The 20896-nt window shown below is 66.5% G+C and overlaps 2 protein-coding genes across 3 annotated transcripts; one reads left to right on the top strand and one right to left on the bottom strand.

Annotated features, from left to right (window-relative positions):
• Nucleotides 1-2904: 2904 nt before the first annotated feature.
• EIF3G (eukaryotic translation initiation factor 3 subunit G) lies at nt 2905-9488 on the top strand (the record flags this gene model as incomplete). Of its 2 annotated transcripts, XM_084610693.1 has the most annotated exons (11): nt 2905-3038; nt 3722-3768; nt 4743-4904; nt 4987-5075; nt 5532-5591; nt 6070-6174; nt 6453-6642; nt 8464-8571; nt 8847-8983; nt 9105-9211; nt 9391-9488. In XM_084610693.1, the coding sequence occupies exons 1-11, from the start codon at nt 3019-3021 to the stop codon at nt 9404-9406; spliced, it is 1041 nt and encodes a 346-aa protein (XP_084466819.1). In that variant the 5' UTR covers nt 2905-3018. The 2 variants fall into 2 exon arrangements, with proteins under 2 accessions (XP_084466819.1, XP_084466820.1); XM_084610694.1 differs by lacking the exon at nt 9391-9488 and having other exon boundaries at nt 9105-9215.
• Nucleotides 9489-9801: 313 nt separating this feature from the next.
• Nucleotides 9802-19614, bottom strand: LOC311510468 (uncharacterized protein). The gene is made up of 14 exons (XM_084610130.1): nt 19486-19614; nt 17003-17173; nt 16598-16699; nt 16065-16115; nt 15548-15718; nt 15308-15384; nt 14476-14583; nt 13900-14023; nt 13594-13672; nt 13342-13471; nt 13015-13178; nt 12105-12526; nt 11679-11806; nt 9802-10955 (listed from the first exon to the last, which is right to left on the bottom strand). The coding sequence occupies exons 1-14, from the start codon at nt 19501-19503 to the stop codon at nt 10001-10003; spliced, it is 2700 nt and encodes an 899-aa protein (XP_084466256.1). The 5' UTR covers nt 19504-19614; the 3' UTR covers nt 9802-10000.
• Nucleotides 19615-20896: the final 1282 nt, after the last annotated feature.

Consider the following 20896-nt stretch of genomic DNA (forward strand, 5'->3'; position numbering starts at 1 on the left):
GAATGCTGGGGAGGGAAGCCTCTGAGCAGCGAGATGTGCCTGTAAGGAGACCAGGCGCTGTAAATCTCCAGTTCGTGTCTCTAAAGCTTTCCACTGGACTCCAGCGGGACTGCTTGCTCGTGGGGCTGTCTACACAGGTGAGGGTGGGAGATAGTCGGCCCTTGGCTGGGCGCTCGCTAGGCCTCCCACACGGACACAGAGAAGAGCCCCAGGGTCAAGGGGATATGTGGTTTAACAGGAGCAAAGTCCAGCACCGTTTGCTACGGGTCTGGCAGACTCTCAGGACTGATGTCTGACTAGCTCCTCTTGGGGGTTGGTCACACACACGTAGCATTCACCTGTTGTTTGCCACCCGGAGGCTGTGCTGTGTCCACAAAGGGAGGAATGACGGGGTTTGGCTAACTGAAGCTGGCTGTTGCCGTGGCGTTGTGCATCCTTAAACCACGTCTCACGTGCACAATGTGCTGAGACACACCGGTGAGTGTGTGGTGCACGTCCCCACGCCTGGGCTGGCCTGCGCCTGTTCCGGCCGGACTCTTGTGCACGCTGTAGCAGCTCCTGCTTCTTGCTCTCCAGCTCCTCCGCTGTGTCGGCCACGAAGGCGGCTGTCAGAGCGGCACAGTCAGAAAAACTTCCCTTTACACCCGATCCACTTTACCCCCGCTGAGAATCTGGCCCTGACCCCCCCATGTCCTGGGATGATTGAACCCCTGTATCCTAGCTACATTACACGATCTGTAGGGTTGTGGTGCATTTCTTAATAGCTGCCGAAAGGAAACTGGACACTAACCTGCTTCAGAACATGGGAGCCGGGCTCCCTGGATCTTCCTCATTTAGAAACATCCCTCGAGTGTTTGTTCAAACAACGCTCTTGTCTGTCTTAGTCTCGTCAATAAACCTGCCCAGTGGGATGCTAGGGTTACAGAGCCTGGTTAGCTACAGGGGGAAATGTAGTGTCCTTTTATTTCCAAGGGACGTTGCAGATCAGCACTCAGCTGTCCCAGAGAGCTTCAGAGTTTGACATCCAGACTGGAAATAAGATGTACATTTTTCACAATGAGTAATTAACCCCAGACCAACTTCCCAAGGTTTGGGGTGGACTTTCCATCACCGAACGCTTTTTTAAAATCAGGACCGCCTGGTTTTCTAAAAGCTCTGCTGGAGGAAATGCCCTGCACAGGGTGGTTCAGGCTCCTTAGATGATCACAGTGATCCGTTTGGGCCTTGCAAGCGATTAATCCAGAACTCTCATGGTGCCTTCTATGCAAGTCTTGATCCAAAAGGGGTCAGGAGCGAAGGGCAGACTGCTGTGTGGTAGGTAGCTTGTGGGTGTGGTGTGGGCAGTATAGGCCACGCAGGCTGGGATTCTCAGAGGGGCTCTGCTGGGTGTGAAGGACTCATCCCAGTGAAAATCAGTGGGAAGTGGGTGCCTCACTCTTCAGTTCCCTTTCAAACTCCCCATCGGTGCAGAAGGAAAGGTTCTGCCCTTTTCCACGCCGCTTTAGCGAGTCCCAGAAAGCAGCAGACGCTCTGCACGGCAGCATGACGACTTACGCATGTTCTGCTGCCATCTACCCTTCAAAGGAAAGAGAAAAATAGTTACATTCGTGTTGTAAAGAGAGAAAGTATCCTGGTCCAAGAGAGGCTGGTCACACCTCCATTGGCTTCCCGCTTCCCAGGGGGAAGGAGCGGCTGGGTGGAGGTTAGTGGGTGGCTGGGCTCTAAACACTTAATGAGAGTTGGAGAGACTCATCCAGCTTCCTGCAGTGAATTGACAAAAGCCAGCGCTCCTGCTCGTGCTGCCTGTGTAACGTTGTGTGTGGTAGGACAGGTTATCAACTGCCTCAGCGACCGAAAGCTCCCCTAAGGCCTATTCTCAGCCTGGGGCAGAGCTGTCCCTGCACTAGACTCGTACCCCTGGGGAGGGGTTGCAGGTGCAGCACCAGGCTGCAGCTAGGCAGCTCCCGAGGGGTCTCAGCAAAGTTGTTTTTCAGCTGCTCACTTTCTCTCAGATGCATTTTCCCTGCCCCTGGGTTCCCAGCGGTTCTCGTGTCCGTTTCTGCCCCTGCTGGGAGAACTCCTGGGGCTGCGGGGCCTGTGTGCTGGAGCAGCCTGGGCCGCGCGTCAGGGCTCGGCTCTAGCACCCCCAGCCCGCGTCCCTACTGCCCTGGCTACGCGCCGCATGGTGGAGGCTGGATCCAGGGGCGCCGGCCCCCGGGACTGTCCGGGGCTCTCCACGAATTAGCGACCGTGGGGATGAAACCTCCAGGAATGCGCCCAGCCGAAGCTGGCACCCCAAGCGGGATCCAGCCAGGAGCCCTTCCCGGGGCGTCTCCCCATTTCGGCTGCGGGGCGGGGGGCTGGGGGTTGGAAGTGCCCAGACCAGCCGCATGGCAGCACAAGCCCAGCTCTGCAGGGGGCGCCCCACCTGTGCTCCCTCCCCTCCCCCCGGCCAGGTGCGGCTCCCAGCATGCAATGCGGCTCCCATCCCCCCGGCCAGGTGCGGCTCCCAGCATGCAATGCGGCTCCCTCTCCCCTCCCCCCGGCCAGGTGCGGCTCCCAGCATGCAATGCGGCTCCCTCTCCCCTCCCCCCGGCCAGGTGCGGCTCCCAGCATGCAGTGCGGCTCCCTCTCCCCTCCCCCCTCGCCATGTGCGGCTCCCAGCATGCAGTGCGGCTCCCTCTCCCCTCCCCCCGGCCAGGTGCGGCTCCCAGCATGCAGTGCGGCTCCCTTTCCCCCCCCGGGGGCCAGGTGCGGCTCCCAGCATGCAGTGCGCCCCGGTGCCGGGCTAACGGCCCGCGGGACTCCATGTCCCAGCAGGCTCCGCGGCTCACGCCGTGCGTCGCGGCCACCCCGCTCCCAGCATGCACCGCGGCGATTCCCCTTCCGGTCGCCAGGGCTGCTTGCTGGGCCCTGCTTCCGGCGACGCTCTAGCCTGGGACTCGCTGCCCCGCGCGGCCTTCCGCTTCCGGTCTGCGCGAGCGAACCAAGTCGGGTCCTGCTGCGCGAGGCGCCGCGATGCCGACGGGGGACTACGAGTGAGGGGGCTGGGGGGGGCCCGGGGGGCGGGGTGAGGAGGGGGCGGGGGGACTTGGGGGGCAGGGTGAGGAGGGGGTCGGGGGGGCCCCGGGGGGCGTGGTGAGGAGGGGGTCGGGGGGGCTGGGGGGGACTTGGGGGGCAGGGTGAGGAGGGGGTCGGGGGGTCCCCGGGGGGCGGCAGGGTGAGGAGGGGGGCGGGGGGGGACTTGGGGGGCAGGGTGAGGAGGGGGTCGGGGGGTCCCCGGGGGGCGGCAGGGTGAGGAGGGGCTCCGGGGGGCGGGGTGAGGAGGGGGCGGGGGGGCCCCGGGGGGCGGGGTGAGGAGGGGATCGGGGGGGCTAGGGGGGACTTGGGGGGCGGGGTGAGGAGGGGATCGGGGGGGACTTGGGGGGCGGGGTGAGGAGGGGGTCGGGGGGGCCCCGGGGGGCGGGGTGAGGAGGGGGGCTCCAGGGGCGGGGTGAGGAGGGGGCGGGGGGGCGGGGTGAGGAGGGGGTGGGGGGGGACTTGGGGGGCGGGGTGAGGAGGGGGTCGGGGGGGCCGGGAGGAGGGGGCGGGGGGGCTCCAGGGGCGGGGTGAGGAGGGGGCGGGGGGCCCCGGGGGGGCCCCGGGGGGCGTGGTGGGGGGGGGCCCCGGGGGGCAGGGTGAGGAGGGGGCTGGCGGCCTCTGACTCTCTCTGTCTCCGCAGCTCGAAGCCCAGCTGGGCCGACCAGGTGGAGGAGGAGGGAGATGACGGTGAGAAGCCCCGAAGCCCCGCCCCCAGCACGGAGCCCCGCCCCCAGCACGGAGCCCCCGGCCCAGGCCTTGGTGCCCCCCCACGCCCCCAGCACATTGTTCTGCCCCCCGCCCCGGCTCTAGTGCTGGGGTGGAGCCGGTAAATCACTGGGGGAGGCTGGTCCCCCCGTCCACCCCCATTAACACTTCACTTGTTGGCCTGTTTAACCCTAAGTTTCCTTTAAGTTGCGTGGCCCGGGAGAGGCGCCTCGGCCCCAGGCTGCTGGGGGGAGAGAGCTGGGGAGGGGGTCCAGTCTCCCTGCCAAAGCCCCAGGGCAGCCTGCACCCCAAAACCGTCTTCCCTCCCCCGCCCAGAGCCCACCCCCACCCAAACCCTCTGGCTCTGAGCCCCCCGCCACACCCCAAACTCCTCATCCGTGGCCCCACCTGACCCTTCTCCCCTAGCCAGAGCCATCACCCCAACTAAGCCTCTACCCCAGCCCTGAGGTCCCCCCACACTCTGAACCCATGGGCCCCACCCCTGCCACACATCACCTCCATATTGGTGCACGTAACACAATTCATTTCGCACGTGGTTGTAAAAAAATTAGAGAGGAACATTAGTTTAACCTGGGCGGGGCGGGGATTAGACACGTTGCTGGTTACGCTGAGATGCTGTAGGGATGAGTACAAGGTCAGCGCCTGCTCAGGGGGCTTTCCCCCACCCCCCAGGGCAGCTCTGCTCCTTGGGCCCCCTTCATGGGGACCTGGTGATTCCCCATTGGCCCCCCACACCCTGTTGGGATGTGAGATTCATGCCCATGCAGTCCCCCAGGGGCTCAGTTGCAGGACTTGAGTGTGCCCTGTACCAGGATGGCAGTGCAGCCTCTCCGATCCCCAGGGTGGGGGGGGGACTTCATTCCCAGCCCTCCACCCCTATTGTTAGCTCAGCTCTGAGACCGCGCAGTGGCATAACAGCCGCTTCCCCTCCTCAGACAAATGCATCACCAGCGAGCTGCTGAAGGACCTCCCCTTGAGCGGGGGGCTGAAGGACACCCCCTTGAGCGGGGGGCTGAAGGACACCCCCTTGAGCGGGGGGCTGAAGGACACCCTCCTGAGCGGGGACCTGAGTGCAGATGTTGAGCTGCTGAAAGCAGGTAAGAGTCGGGACGTGGGACCCTATGCTGGGAACACCCAGTCACGCAGCTGTCTCACCAGCCTCCCCACTTCCCTCTGCAGGTCCCCTCCCATCCCCAAAAGAGCTCATCAACGGGAACATCAAAACCATCACAGAGTACCGGGAGGAGGAGGATGGGCGCAAGGTGAAGGTAAGTGGTGGGACTGGGGAGCGGGCCCCACAGTGCACCGGGCTTCAGGCTGGAATCCTCCCCAGCTCCCGCTGGAAAATCCACTTGGTCCAAGCCAGCCTGTTCCCGTCCTGGGGGCAGGATCGCTCCCCACAGCCCCTTCCCCGGGGCAGGGCCGTATATCCTAAGCAGTGGAGCTCCCCTGACTGGGTGGCTTTGTCTGCTTTTCCCTTCCCCTCCGCTTTCTCCTAATTGCAAGGCCTAGCCCCCAAGGAATACCCCAATTGTAGAGCACCCACGTGTGGTGTTCCACCCCATTGGAATGCAGGCGCGGCTGGAGCCGGAGCGAAGCAGCCAAGCATGTCTCCAACTGGAGCATCTGGTTGCGGGCCCAGCTTCAGCACCACTCCCCTTGGCACTCCATGACCCCGCCTGCCCCCATGGCACTCAGCGACTGGTACTGTTGTTCCTCTGCAGATCATCCGCACCTTCCGAATTGAGACCAGGAAGGCCTCCAAGGCTGTGGCGCGGCGGAAGGTGAGTGGGCTCCGCACTGGGATAGCAGGGCCACGAGGCGTTAATCCGCATAGGCTGTTCGCCTTGGGGGTAGCTTAGCAGATGTCTATGCAGGGAGCTGGGAAATCCTTCCCAGCCCTGCCAGCTCACCCCAGGGCTCTGCCTCATCCCTCATCTTGCTGCCAGGTCTCCCTTGTCCCTCCAGTTCTGTGTCCCTCCTTCCATCCCCACTGCGCTCCTGGAAGCCCTTTGCCCTTACCCTGGCTTAACCCTCTGCTGGGCAGTGGGGGCTGCTGAGCCGGGGCAGGGGGTCAGAGACAGTGGGGCTTTCCTGGGGCTACTAGGGGCTGGCCTTGCTGGGGCTCCCATGCCTGTGGGGCACTTGATGTCAGGTCCTGCGAGAGGGGGCAAGGCCCAGGGAAGTGTGTGTGTGCGGGGGGGGGAGAGCATGGCCCCATCAGCTCCTCAACACCCACTGTGACCATTGGCTCTCGCCCAGAACTGGAAGAAATTCGGCAACTCTGAGTTTGATGCTCCGGGCCCCAATGTGGCCACAACCACAGTGAGCGATGATGTCTTCATGACCTTCATCACCAGCAAGGAGGTGAGTGCGGGGGTGGGGGCTGGGCTGGCCAGGGGTCTGGGGGGTGAAGTAGGTCTCTGGGTGGCTAATGGGATCTCGAGGGGACCCAGCGGGGGTGAGGGGCACAGGGCTCTGACAGCATCCGACAGGTCTGTCTGCCCTGGGCTACTCTGAGACGGCGGGGGGGAGCCTTGGCTCGCCGGCTTTGGGGTAGTGGGGTGGGGAATGGGCAGGAGGATGTGGGAGTCCCAGGTGGCGAGGGCTTCCTGGGGCTGACGGCCCTGCCCCGTCTGCTGCAGGACCTGAACTGCCAGGAGGAGGAGGACCCCATGAACAAGCTGAAGGGGCAGAAGATCGTGTCATGCCGGATCTGCAAGGGTGACCACTGGACGACGCGCTGCCCCTACAAGGACACGCTGGGCCCCATGCAGAAGGAGCTGGCTGAGCAGCTGGGCCTGTCCACGGGCGAGAAGGAGAAGCTTCCAGGAGGTGCGGGTGGACCCATTCCCCGGGGAGGGCAGAGTCCCTGCACGGGGGTTGAACAGGGCAGGTGGGAGCCCGGGAGTACAGTGGGGGCACTCTGGATTAATCAAGGGGATGGGCAGGGGGAGCAGCAGGGTCTCCCCAATGGAGGCTGAGGGGTAGGCAGGTCCCTGGAGGAGGGGGATGGGTGGGGAGAGCCGGTGGAGGGGGGCGCAGCGGGGGCGTGACTCTGCCCCTTTGCCTGTCTCTTGGTTAAATCGCCCGCCCTACGCACACTCTGACTCAGCTGGGGCTTTGGGGGGTTTGGAGTCTGTTGGAAATCTCGGCTCATGCGTGTATTTCAAAGCCTGTCTGCGCCCTCTCGCTAAGTACGCCAAATGGGTCACCCAGCGTGGGGACTCCCTTGTGCTGGATTCTCAGTATCAGAAAGGCTGATGGATTCTTCTAACCCCCCCGCCCAGTTCCAGTTTGGTCCACTGGGGCGTGCCATGGGGATAGGGAATACCTGGGAGCCGTGCCCCCTCGTTCAGCTTGGCTGCCTTTCCTTCTCTGGGGCTGCTGCTGCTTGCAGTCCATATTTCGCTGGTGGGCAGCTGTTTCCTGCCTCCCCGGCTCCGCTCTCCTTTCAGCTCCTGCAGCCCCCGCCTGGCCAGCTCCAGCTTTGGGGCAGTTTCGCCGCTGCTCGTTTTTATACTTTTTTCGTTTTACTGCCTCACCCAAAATCACCAGAAACCCCCAAGCTGAGGCCAGCTCTGCTCTGAGTCACTTCAAAGCCAGTGCTTGAAGCGTGAGCCCCAGCCCCAGGTGTGTAAATCCTGCGACGGCAGCATGCCGCTCTCCTTGGGGAGCCCAGACCCAGACGCCCTGTGTTACCCCGCAGCTGGAGTGCAGAGGCTCCCTGCTGCCCCAGCCCGCCTGCCTCTCCAGCAGACGTCCTATTCTGCCACTCCAAACCTTGCCTGCCCAGAAGCATTCACTGCAGCCAAGGATCCAGGGGTTGCAGAGCCAGAGGGTGCTGACCCCTTTGTCCCCTTGGATGGATACTGCGGGGCCCCCCTTGTCCCCTTCCATCATCCCGAAAACCTCTGAAAAGTGAACCCAGGCAAAGCCCCTCTGCCAGCTGCTTATCCTTTGGGGGCAAGCCCCAAGCCTTGGGTTCCTTTGCCCTCTCCGCTGGCTTGGTTACTTCGGTTGCCTTCGAGGCACATGTCCTTCTGTTGTCCTTTGCTTGTCAGCAAGCTATGGAGCTTTCTCCTCCGCTTGTTAGCCTGGTCCCTGCAGACAGGGCAGTGCCCACCCCTTGGCCTCGGGCAGGCGGGTTGATCTGCTGCCTCCACGGGAGATTTTAAGAACGTCTTTTCAGTGCACACAACTCATCCTATGCAGCCCGACCAGCCAGCGGGTCGCTGGTGATTGTAGAGGTTACAAATGCCGTTTGGGTGCTCCTCTGCCAACTGGCTTCAAGGGCTCTTAGTAGGGTGACCAGATAGCAACTTTGAAAAAACGGGACAGGGGGTGGGGGGTAATAGGTGCCTATGTAAGTCCAAAAGAATGAGACTGTCCCTATAAAAACGGGACATCTGGTCGGTCTTAGGGTCACAGGGTGTGTGCAGCAGGGCCACCCAGTGGTGGCTGAGGGGCAGGCAGGTCCCCAGGGAGGGGGTGCAGTGGGGGCTCCCCAGTGGTGGCTGAGGGGTGGGCAGGTCCCCGGGGAGAGGGTGCAGTGGGGGCTCCCCAGTGGGGTCTGAGGGGCAGGCAGGTCTCCGGAGGTGGGGGATGGGTGGGGTCTGGGCACTGCTCAAAGCCCCATGTTTCCGGCTTTCCCAGAACCGGAGCCGGTCCAGGCCCAGCAGAACAAGACTGGGAAGTACGTCCCGCCCAGTCTGCGGGATGGAGCCAGCCGCCGCGGGGAATCCATGCAGCCTAACCGCAGGGGTAAGTGCTGGGGCCTGGTGCCCACCATGGGGCAGGGCTGAGCTGCAGACCAGCAGCCTTTCCACTTCTCACTGCTAGCTTGGAGGGCAGCCTGGACTCAAGGTCCCACCCCCAGCTCTGTGCCTCAGTTTCCCCATGTGCAGTGGGGCCGACGGCACCTCCTGCACGGTGCGTGTGACTCGTGCCGGACAGTTCCCCGCTTGCCCAGCCTGTGGTCCCCAGGGCTCCGGCAGCACCACCCTGCTGGCTGCCCTGACCTGCCCCCCTCTCTCCAGCCGATGACAATGCCACCATCCGGGTCACCAACCTGTCAGAGGACACGCGGGAGACCGACCTGCAGGAGCTGTTCCGCCCCTTCGGCTCCATCTCCAGGATCTACCTGGCCAAGGACAAGACCACGGGGCAGTCCAAGGTGAGGGCGAGGGGGGAGAACCAGGCCGTGCCAGGCACTGTCCCACAGTCCCTTTTTTCTGGGGGTTCCAGGGACTGGAGTGAGCCCCCACCCTGATCTCACCACCTGCTTCCTCCCCCAGGGCTTTGCCTTCATCAGCTTCCACCGGCGCGAGGATGCTGCCCGTGCCATTGCCGGTGTCTCCGGCTTTGGCTACGACCACCTCATCCTCAACGTGGAGTGGGCCAAGTGAGTGCCAGGCCTGGGACGGATGCCGGGGGTCCCCTTGTCGCTACCCCCCTCGGGATCCTCTCTGGCTGCTGCCCCATCTGGGGCGGGGCGGAGGGAGGTTGGAGGGCGTGGGGAGGGGGAGGTTAGAGCTGACCCCTGGCTTCATTCCCATTCTAACCCCGCTCTTCCCCACACAGACCCTCCACCAACTGAGGCCAGCGCCCTGCCAGCTGCTGCTCCAGGAATGGCTGCTGCTGTTGAGAGACTTGGTTGGTAATAAAGGTTCATCCCCGCCGGGCGTGTGGCGGTCTCACTTCCTCCCCGGCCTGCGAGGGGCTGGCAGGAAGCTTGGGGTTGCAGGGGCTGCGCTGAGCTGCACGGCTTTATGCGATGCAGCTGGCGGGAGTGGGGGCTGGGCTGGGCCCTTGTCCTGACTCAGCCTCCAGCACCCTGTGGCCATATGATGGGAGCAGAGCGGGGGGGGGGGGGGGGGGGGCGTGGTGACATACACAGGAACCAGGCGGCTCTGGGCCTGCTTCCCAGCCCTTGCAGGGGGGTTGCGGCTGCAGCCGGCCCCAGGACCTATAAGAGAGTGACAGGACACGGAGCAGGGGGCTCAGACTCTGCTTTAATGGCTGATCTCAAAGGAGCCCAGCCCAGCCCCCCCTCGTGGGGGCAGGGTGTGTCTCCCAGGCTGGAGCAGCTGCTGTTACCCCGCTGCTCTGCATGGTCGGCTGGCCCCAGGGGGGCAAAGCTCGTCCTGTGGGCCTGCAGCACAATGGTGGGGGGCTGGTTCCATCCCCGGGGTCAGCCACAGGCCTTTAGCGCCATGTTCTCTGCGGGCTGGGCCCTGTCCTGCCCGCAGGGGGCCCTGCACCAGGCCCGCATGCTGTCGGCCAGGGCGGCGTAGAGCAGCGGGTGGGTGCAGATGTTGAGGGTGACCAGGAGCTTGCTGAGCTGGTAGGCGGAGTGGATGAGCAGCACGTGCTGCTTGTCCTGCCTCTTGGCCTGCCGCTGCCGCAGGCCCAGGTTGAGGTTGCGCAGGGTGTGGTAGGGCAGGTAGGAGACGGCGTAGAGAGCCACCCCCACGCTCACCAGCCACCCCACCTGGCGCTTCTCCAGCGGTGTCAGGTGGGGGTTGCGGCAGACGGTGCGGAAGATGGCCCCGTAGGAGAAGAGCGTGAGCAGGAAGGGCAGCCCGCAGCCGAAGGCCGCCAGGAAGAGGCTGTAGGGCAGGTAGCGGGGCAGCTGCTCGTCCGTGGCGCTGCCCAGGCACTCGGTGCAGTTCCCCTGGGGCTGCAGCTCCGAGAAGTAGAGGGTGGGGGCGGAGAGGCCGGCCACCAGCAGCCAGCCGGCGCCGCTCAGGAGCTTGGCGTGGCGGGGCTCCAGCCGGCCGTGCACCAGGAAGGGGTGCACCACGCCCAGGTAGCGGTTCAGGCTGATGCAGGTGAGGAAGAAGATGCTGCCGTACAGGTTGCAGCTGAAGAGGAAGCGCTCGAGTTTGCAGAGGGCCAGGCCGTAGGACCAGTGCTTGGGCGGGTAGTAGTAGGCGGCCAGGAAGGGTAGGGAGAGGGCGTAGAGCAGGTCGCTGACGGCCAGGTTGAAGGAGTACACGATGCCCGGGTGCCAGGTGCGCTCGTGGGCCATGAAGTGGTAGATGGCAAAGGCGTTGCCGGCGAAGGCCAGGAAGAACTCGACCACCAGCGCAGGCCACATCTGCTGCTGGAACGAACTGAGGGAAGCGTTGCCTGGTGCTGCCATCCTGGGGCAGAGGAAGCGGGAGGCTGAGTTTGAGGCTCCCTGCCTGCCTCCCCTCCCCCCTTCAGGCTGGATGCTGGCGCAGTGTGGTGCGAAGTGGCCCTAGGGTCCCGGCCTAGGCTGGGAGAGGGGGGAATTTCACAGCTGGGGGGCAAGACCAGGCTGCACCTGCCACATCTGTTCCCCTGCTTGCTGCTGCTGGGGGGGCCCTGGACCTCCTGCCCGCTGGCAGCCAGTGCAGCTTGAACAAAGGTGGTGGGACTGGCCACATGGTGCACCCAGCGCAGCTGCCGTAGCCGGCCCCCCGGATCGTGTTCCCTACCCCCAGGCTGCTGCAGGGCTACTGGGAGCAGGAGCCAACTGCCCCCCCTGGTTTTCTCTGCCATGTCCCTGGGGGAGAGGCGCTGTCATGGTTGAGAACCCCTTCCCAGCATGTGCTTCCCTGGGCCTGCTGCCTGCCACAGAGCCAGAATTGCTCCCCCCACCCCCAAGAAGGCAACTCTGGGCCACCAGCCTAGGGGCCAGTGCCCCCAGCTGCTACACGGCCAGCCCCCGCGAAGTGTCTCCACGCCCACCCCAGCATCCTGCTTTGCTTCCCCCACAGCTGGTCGCTCACGCTGCAACGGAGGGCTCAGGGACAGAACCATTCCCCTTCCCGCCCCTGACCCCATACGCTATGCTATGAATTGCAGCCGTGGCTAGTTGCCTCCCCCTGCCCGCACCTCACCTGGCACTGCCCTGGCCCAGCTCGGTGCTGCTGCCCAGCTGGGGGCAGGAAGCAGTGGCAAGTTCCTTCCTGCTCGCAGCAGAAGCTGCTCCTCCCCTTCCCCCACAGCAGGAGGGCCTTGCGCCACCCTTTCAGGGAGGGTGGGGTAACCACCCACAGATCCCATCCTGCCCCCAGAGAAGCTCCGAAGTTAGCAGCAGTGGGCTTGTGCCTGAGTAGGGTCCACAAGAGATCAGGCTGGGAGGGGAGGGCACCCGCATCTTGGCTCAGAGCAGGGGCCCCCCCCAAACACAGGACCAGCACAGACAGACGAGAGGAATGCAGTGGTGTATTGCCCAGCCAGCCAGCACAGGGCCAAGAGCCCAGGAAATCCAGCACCCACCCCCCAGTCTAGGGACAAGGTTGAGAGTCCTGGAGGGGCTAGTGCCACCCCTTTTTGGGGGCCCTGGGCCTCTGGAGCACCCCCTTCCCCCGGGCTGCCTGCTTCCTCTGCAGTCCTGGCTTCCCTGGCCCTTTGAACTTGGAGCCAGGGACCCTAAGGCCCCGCTTGGTTCCCTGCTGTGTGGGTCCTTTTGGCTTCAGACTCCGTGCTCCTTCCTGCCGCCTGTGGGCCTTGGGGCTCCGTGGGTCCTTCTGCTGGCCAGGCCTCTGTGAGATCCCCGGCTCCCTGGGGCTGCGCTCACCCCTCTGCTGCTGGCCAGGGAGTCTCCTGTGCTTCACCTTGCGGCTGGCTCTGCCTGGCTGGGGGCTGGCAGGCTGCCCCCCAGCCTGGCTGGTTCGGAGTCTCTTGCTGGGCTGCGGGGAGCGCTGGGGCCCGTGTTTCCTCTTAGCACTTTTAGGGAACAGATCTAGAGACAGGGGAGAACCAGAGAGGAGAGTCACAATCCAGGACCGGCAAGGCCCTTTGTGTGGGGAATGGGAACAGCCATAGGGCAGGGGAGATAGGGTGCCGGGGCTGTGAGATGGCCCCAGGCTGGGTTACCAGAACCACCCACCAAGGGATCCGTGCTCCAGAGGTCAGAGCTGGCTGAAGATGGGACCCCAAAACTAGGCTTCAATACCAGCCTAAGCTAGACCCAGTGCAAGGCCACTGCTGCCAGGGGCCAGGCACTGCAATGCCGGGGGGCTAGGCGCAGTCCATGCGGCAGGGCTGGGGCTCTGCTGGGGGCCGGGTGCATCAGTGCGTTTACTTTGAACTGAAATCACAGCACACGCTCAGGAAGATTCGCATCATCAGCTGCTCCCGGCATGGAGACTCGGGGGCCCTGGCTCCCCTGTCCCGGGGCCGGTGCCAGCAGCCCAGCTCCAAGCACAGATCATCTGGGTCACGACTCACCTTGGTCGGGCTCCTCGCCCACCTCCTGCCGGTAATATTCCACGTCGTCATCTGACTGGTCGGCCGGGTCCTGGTCCTCCGGCATCCCAGGATCCTCAGCACCGCTGTCACCATCCTCCCCCTGCTGCTGCTGCTTCCTCTTGATCCCTGCCAGGCTCTGCTTCCTGCACCCCAAAGCACCAGCGTCGGGCCCCGAGGGGACTACAACTCCCAGCATGCACCACACCGCAGGGAACAGGGCCAGCCCAGACCCATGCTGGGGTTCCTGGCCCGTCTCCCTCAAGCCCACCCCCATCCTGCCCCAGCGATGGGGGGCCTCCCGCTCACCTGTGGGCCTCCCGCTGCGCCTCCTTGCGCTGCACATCGGCCTCCTGCCGGCAGCGCCGCTCTGCCTTCAGCCGCAGCCGCTCCTCCCTCCGGGCCAGGGCCACCTGGAGCTGCTCCTCCGTCTTGAGAACTGGGGGGGAAGGGGGAGGAGCTCAGTGGGGATGGACCCCAGGGATTCGAGCTTGCCACTCAAGGGCAGGAACGGGAGTCACGTGGGGCCCGGAGGGGGGCCGGGTCGGGCAGGGCACTTACTGAAGCTGTGGTAAAGCACGTTGCCCTGGCTCAACCCTTCCTCCACCTTGATGAGCTGCAGGGTCATTCGGGGACCAATCTGCGAGGAAGGCGACAGAACCCATCAGACCAGGGCCGGCCCCAGGCCCCTGCCCGGTTACAGCTGGGGGCAGAGCAGGCAGGGGGTGTGGAGCCCTCCCAGCCTCCCACGCAGCCCCATGGCCGGATCAGAACGTTTACTTTGAAGATCACGGTTCTATCAAGGTCTCTGTGTTCATCACGCCCTGCCAGCCGGGTCCACCCCCTGCCCCTGGCTGCAGCCCACACCTCAGTGAGACGCACAGCACTCTGCTGGGCCTTCATGTTCCCCCGGCCCGCGTAGGCCTGGGGCAGCTCCAGGATATTGTGGGTCCCGTCCTGCTCGGCCTCACTCTCCGACAGGTTAATGTCCCTGCAGAGAAAACCCAGCCAGTCACAGGACACAACGTGGCAGAGCCCTGCACTGACCCACTAGACACCGTTCCCCTCCCAGAGCCGGGGAGAGAATCCAGGAGTCCTGGCTCCCAGCATCCCCTACTCTCACCACTAGACTCCCACTCCCCTCCCAGAGCTGGAGCAGAACCCAGGAGTCCTGGCTCCCAACTGCCCACCCCGGCTCTAAGCCAATCTCTGCTCCATTGCAGAAGTGCAGCCTCAGAGGCCCCTCCCCTAGCTCCGGCCTGGTGGGCAAGTCCCCAAGCCCCGGGCACTCAGCTCCTGGTTCCCAAGCTCAAGAAGGGCGACGTGGGGTGAGCTGCCAGTGGGAGCAGTGGGCAGGGCCGACTCCGAGCCGCCAAGCACTGCACGCAGCTGCAGTGTCTCAGATCCCAGCCCGGCCCCCGGCGCGCAGGGCCCAGCGCTCACTTGGCCAGCAGCTCACTGATGTCCTCCAGCCGGCTCATGTTGGGGAACTTCTCCTGCAGCAGCTTCTTGAGGCCTTTGCTCGCCCCCACAGGCACCACCTTCAGGCTGCTGGGGGAGAGGAGACGGGAGGGGTCATGCACCAGTTCAGCAGGCAGGGGGTCTCTGGGAGCAGGAGGGGCTGAGAGGGACCCAGCTCGTGCACCAGAAGGGGCTCAGGAAGGAATCACGGGGCTCAAGGGCAGACAGGACTGAGCAGCTTAGCCGGTCTGCCAGCCAGGGTAGCCTGGCAATGGCAGGGAACTGACTGAGGGAGACAGCGCCAGAGGAACTGCAGTGGGATTCGAACCCAGCGCTCCGCAGCTGCTCCCGGGCTGGCACTTCGCCACGCACTGCACGGCTCTGGTCAGGCCGTAGAGATGAGGGGTTGGAGCCAGCAGAGCAAGGAGCACAGCCCACCCCCGCACACCCTGCTCTCCCCCGCTGCTGGGACGGGGCCGAGTTCTACGCCAGGCGCTCAGCACCATGCTCTGAGCTGCTGGGGATGCAGGTGACCCCCGGGAAGGAGGAGGTACCACTGTCTGTCAGCCACCCCTGCCGGTTCCCGCTCGCTGGATGCCTCAGAGCGTTTACTGTAGGATGAAATCACCGAACCATCAGCAGACTATACCCTCATTGCCAGCATCCAGAGGCGTAGGGGTCACCTGCCGAGACAGAGCCTCCCTTCCCCTCTCACACAGCCCAGTTGATCTCCCTTGGTGCCCAGCCATGGAACCAGGGAGCCCGGAGAAGCCGTGGTGCTTGGCCCCTGATGGTCCCCAGCGCAGACCCTTACTAGTGCCGGAAGTCCAGGAGCTGGGTGTCGGCGTTGTAGCTGATCAGCAGGCACCGCTTGATGGCATTGAGGTTGACCTGGGGGCAGAGCCGCACGGCGGTGAGCACCAGAGATGAGCACTAGCCACAGCGGGGCTTCCCCCTACCCCTGCCAGCCCCCAGGGAACCCCATGCTTCCTGCAGCACGGGCTGGGGGGCCTCAATCCTGCTCCCCAAGTGCCTCCTCCCCCCACGCACCCACCTTGTGCACGTTGATGGAGGGGAACATGTTCTGGAACATGGTGGCCATCAGCTTGACGTGCATCTGCTGCAGCCCGAAGCTGTTGAGCACCAGGAGCGGGTGGTGCGTGAACTGCTGCTCGTGCATGCGGTGGTGCTTGAGTGACGACACCACGTCCTTGATGAGCGAGTACTGGAGGGCGGAGGGAGCGGGAGGTTGGGGCGCTGGCGAGAGGCAAGGGGGGCTCTCGGCTGACTAGCTGGACCAGGGAGGGGGCCTCACCCCTTGGCATCCCCGGCTTGTGCTCAACAGCGCACGGGGAAGCCAGGGCAGCAGCGTGATCGCTGCGCGGGTAGCATCCCCTCCCCCAGAGGGGACACACGCCCAGCTCTGGCCAGGGACAGACTTGGACACCCACAACCCACACAAGTTGAGCTGGCCTGAGATTTAAGGAGGCAGGAGTAACTGGCCCGCACTAATCCCAAACTAACGGGCGGGGGCAGCTCTGGACCCCCGGCCCAGCGTGCCCAGCACCCACCTGCGTGACTTTGAAGGTCAGTGTTGGGCCTCCGGGGAGACGGACAAGTTTCTGCGGGAGAGAGACAGAGAGACACAAGAGTCAGGGCTGGGCCCGGTGCTGAGCAGGCTGCCGTGTCTGCTTCTCTCGCTCTGCCCAGCGGGACGGAGGCATCAGTGCGTTTACTTTGGAACTGAAATCACAGAGCTTGCTCAGTAAGATTTGCTTCATCAGCTGCATCCGCCAAAGGAGACCCCAGGGGAAGGAATGTCACTGGGACTAGAAAGAGGGGCACCCAGCCAAGCACAAGCCTCCCTGCACCCCAGCTCGGTGCAGTGCCGGACAGTGCCGGCTCTGTGCTCTGGACCGGGCTGTAGGGGAAGGTGGTGGCAGGCACAAAGAGGCTCAAGCAATCAGCAAAGGCCCCAGTAAGACCTTTCCTAGCCATGGGGAGAGGCCTGCCCCTTACTGAACCCAGGGAGGTGTTCCAGCCTGACCAGGCACGGAGCTGGGGGACTGAGGGCTTTCCCTCCGGCCCCCATCGCACCACTTACGAAGTTGACATTGGTGGGGGATTTGGTGAAGACCAGGAAGTGTGTCACGCCCAGAGGCCCCGCCACCGCCACAAAATCCTTCAGGGAGTTCTTCTTCCGCACCTGGAAGACAGCAAGTGTCGCGCTACGCTCACCTCGGGGCTTGCGGCCTGCACTTGGGGGGCTAAAAAGGGGTGTTCCCAGAGACTCTGCTCCCCTCCCAGAGCCAGGAGAGAACCCCGGGGTCCTGGCTCCCACCCCACCTCCTCCCTAACACACGAGACCCCGCGGCCCTCCTGGAGCCGGGACAGAACCCAAGCGTCCTGCCCGCACAGCCTTGAATTCAAAGCCCAGCCTCCGTGGACCGGCAGGCTTCGCGGGACCCCGGGGCGGGGGGCGGCCGGGACCCCGGGGCGGGGGGCTCACCTGTAGGGTGCTGGCCGTGAACGGCTCCATCACCCGCCGCACGTCCAGGATGAGCTGCTGCAGGCTCCGGCCCACGCGCCCGCGGTGGAAGACGAAGGAGTGAGGGACGTTGGCGAACTGGTCCTGAGCCCGCTGCTGGGCGGCCGCCCGTGCCCGCTTCTGGTTCTTGGTCTGCGGGGGAGGGGCAGGGGGTCAGCAGGGCCCCCCACGTCCAGCCCCCCTCGCTCCCCTCCCCCCCACCTTCCCCCCTCGCTCCCCTCCCCCCCACGTCCAGCCCTCCCCACCTTCCCCCCTCGCTCCCCTCCCCCCACGTCCAGCCCCCCACCTTCCCCCCTCGCTCCCCTCCCCCCACATCCAGCCCCCCCACCTCCCCCCTCGCTCCCCTCCCCCCACATCCAGCCCCCCCGCTCCCCTCCCCCCCACGTCCAGCCCCCCACCTTCCCCCCTCGCTCCCCTCCCCCCACGTCCAGCCCCCCACCTTCCCCCCTCGCTCCCCTCCCCCCCGTCCTGTCCCCCCGCTCCCCTCCCCCCCACGTCCAGCCCCCCCACCTTCCCCCCCCGCCCTGCCCCCCCGCTCCCCTCCCCCCCACGTCCAGCCCCCCCACCTTCCCCCCCCGCTCCCCTCCCCCCCGTCCTGCCACCCCGCTCCCCTCCCCCCCACGTCCAGCCCCCCCACCTGCCCCCTCGCTCCCCTCCCCCCACGTCCAGCCCCCCCACCTGCCCCCTCGCTCCCCTCCCCCCACGTCCAGCCCCCCACACTCCCCCCCACGTCCCTTCCCCCCACGTCCAGCCCCCCCACCTTCCCCCCCGCTCCCCTCCCCCCCACGTCCAGCCCCCCCACCTTCCCCCCTCGCTCCCCTCCCCCCACGTCCAGCCCCCCACCTTCCCCCCTCGCTCCCCTCCCCCCCGTCCTGTCCCCCCGCTCCCCTCCCCCCCACGTCCAGCCCCCCCACCTTCCCCCCCCGCCCTGCCCCCCCGCTCCCCTCCCCCCCACGTCCAGCCCCCCCACCTTCCCCCCCCGCTCCCCTCCCCCCCGTCCTGCCCCCCCGCTCCCCTCCCCCCCACGTCCAGCCCCCCCACCTGCCCCCTCGCTCCCCTCCCCCCACGTCCAGCCCCCCCACCTGCCCCCTCGCTCCCCTCCCCCCACGTCCAGCCCCCCACACTCCCCCCCACGTCCCTTCCCCCCACGTCCAGCCCCCCCACCTTCCCCCCCCGCTCCCCTCCCCCCCACGTCCAGCCCCCCCACCTTCCCCCCTCGCTCCCCTCCCCCCACGTCCAGCCCCCCACCTTCCCCCCTCGCTCCCCTCCCCCCCGTCCTGTCCCCCCGCTCCCCTCCCCCCCACGTCCAGCCCCCCCACCTTCCCCCCCCGCCCTGCCCCCCCGCTCCCCTCCCCCCCACGTCCAGCCCCCCCACCTTCCCCCCCCGCTCCCCTCCCCCCCGTCCTGCCCCCCCGCTCCCCTCCCCCCCACGTCCAGCCCCCCCACCTGCCCCCTCGCTCCCCTCCCCCCACGTCCAGCCCCCCCACCTGCCCCCTCGCTCCCCTCCCCCCACGTCCAGCCCCCCACACTCCCCCCCACGTCCCTTCCCCCCACGTCCAGCCCCCCCACCTTCCCCCCCCGCTCCCCTCCCCCCCACGTCCAGCCCCCCACCTTCCCCCCTCGCTCCCCTCCCCCCACGTCCAGCCCCCCACCTTCCCCCCTCGCTCCCCTCCCCCCCGTCCTGTCCCCCCGCTCCCCTCCCCCCCACGTCCAGCCCCCCCACCTTCCCCCCCCGCCCTGCCCCCCCGCTCCCCTCCCCCCCACGTCCAGCCCCCCCACCTTCCCCCCCCGCTCCCCTCCCCCCCGTCCTGCCCCCCCGCTCCCCTCCCCCCCACGTCCAGCCCCCCCACCTGCCCCCTCGCTCCCCTCCCCCCACGTCCAGCCCCCCCACCTGCCCCCTCGCTCCCCTCCCCCCACGTCCAGCCCCCCACACTCCCCCCCACGTCCCTTCCCCCCACGTCCAGCCCCCCCACCTTCCCCCCCCGCTCCCCTCCCCCCCACGTCCAGCCCCCCCACCTTCCCCCCTCGCTCCCCTCCCCCCACGTCCAGCCCCCCACCTTCCCCCCTCGCTCCCCTCCCCCCCGTCCTGTCCCCCCGCTCCCCTCCCCCCCACGTCCAGCCCCCCACCTTCCCCCCCCGCCCTGCCCCCCCGCTCCCCTCCCCCCCACGTCCAGCCCCCCCACCTTCCCCCCCCGCTCCCCTCCCCCCCGTCCTGCCCCCCCGCTCCCCTCCCCCCCACGTCCAGCCCCCCCACCTGCCCCCTCGCTCCCCTCCCCCCACGTCCAGCCCCCCCACCTGCCCCCTCGCTCCCCTCCCCCCACGTCCAGCCCCCCACACTCCCCCCCACGTCCCTTCCCCCCACGTCCAGCCCCCCACACTCCCCCACACGTCCCTTCCCCCCATCCTGGCCCCTGGTGCTCCCCGCCCCCCGCGGCCCCCCGCACCTTGCCCTCGCGCCCCATGGCTCCGCCGCCGCGTCCCCGTCCCCACGTGGACACACTTCCGGTCCAGCCCGTGCGGCAGCCTCTGCGCGCCGGGCACTTCCGGCCGGTGCCGCCCTCTAAAGGGTCCGGGCGCTTCCGGTACCTCAAGGGGGGCGGGGCTGACCGCCCTGTGCCCCACCCCCCAAGTATCCCTTGTGACCCTCCCCACACACCGGGACCCCCCTGTGCCCCCCACACACACTGCACCCCCCACACCTAACCCCCCGTGCCCCATACACCCCCTGTGCCCCATACACCCCCCGTGCCCCCCACATACACTGCACCCCCCACACCTAACCCCCGTGCCCCATACACCCCCCGTGCCCCCCACAAACACTGCACCCCCCACACCTAACCCCCGTGCCCCATACACCCCCCGTGCCCCCCACAAACACTGCACCCCCCACACCTAACCCCCCGTGCCCCATACACCCCCCGTGCCCCCCACAAACACTGCACCCCCCACACCTAACCCCCGTGCCCCATACACCCCCCGTGCCCCCCACAAACACTGCACCCCCCACACCTAACCCCCCGTGCCCCATACACCCCCCGTGCCCCCCACAAACACTGCACCCCCCATACCTAACCCCCGTGCCCCATACACCCCCCGTGCCCCCCACACACACTACACCCCCCACACCTAACCCCCCGTGCCCCATACACCCCCGTGCCCCCCACAAACACTGCACCCCCCACACCTAACCCCCCGTGCCCCATACACCCCCTGTGCCCCCCACATACACTGCACCCCCCATACCTAACCCCCGTGCCCCATACACCCCCTGTGCCCCCCACACACACTGCACCCCCCATACCTAACCCCCGTGCCCCATACACCCCCCGTGCCCCCCACAAACACTGCACCCCCCACACCTAACCCCCGTGCCCCATACACCCCCCGTGCCCCCCACAAACACTGCACCCCCCACACCTAACCCCCCGTGCCCCATACACCCCCCGTGCCCCCCACAAACACTGCACCCCCCACACCTAACCCCCCGTGCCCCATACACCCCTCGTGCCCTCCACATACACCGCACCCCCACACCTAACCCCCCGTGCCCCATACACCCCCTGTGCCCCCCGACCCATCTCCCTGTGCTGCAGGCAGCTCCCATTGTACGTTCCCATCTTCTCGTCCACACACTGCACCTGTCCCCCAGGTATCCCGTGTATCCCCACTTGCCCACTGACTATCCCCTGAGTGCCCCTCCGCTGTCTCCAGCCCCTGGGGGCCCCTCGTATTATCCACACCCAGTGAAACCTTTGCAGAGACGCTTGCAGGCCCCATCGTGCCTCAGGTTGGCAGGTGCCCAGAACGTAAAGCCACCGCTGACCGGGCCGTTAAGAGTCCGGTCGGCGGTGCAGC

This window comes from Lepidochelys olivacea, assembly GCF_965140295.1.
Source record: "Lepidochelys olivacea isolate rLepOli2 genome assembly, chromosome: 20".
NCBI classification, from domain to species: Eukaryota; Metazoa; Chordata; order Testudines; family Cheloniidae; genus Lepidochelys; species Lepidochelys olivacea.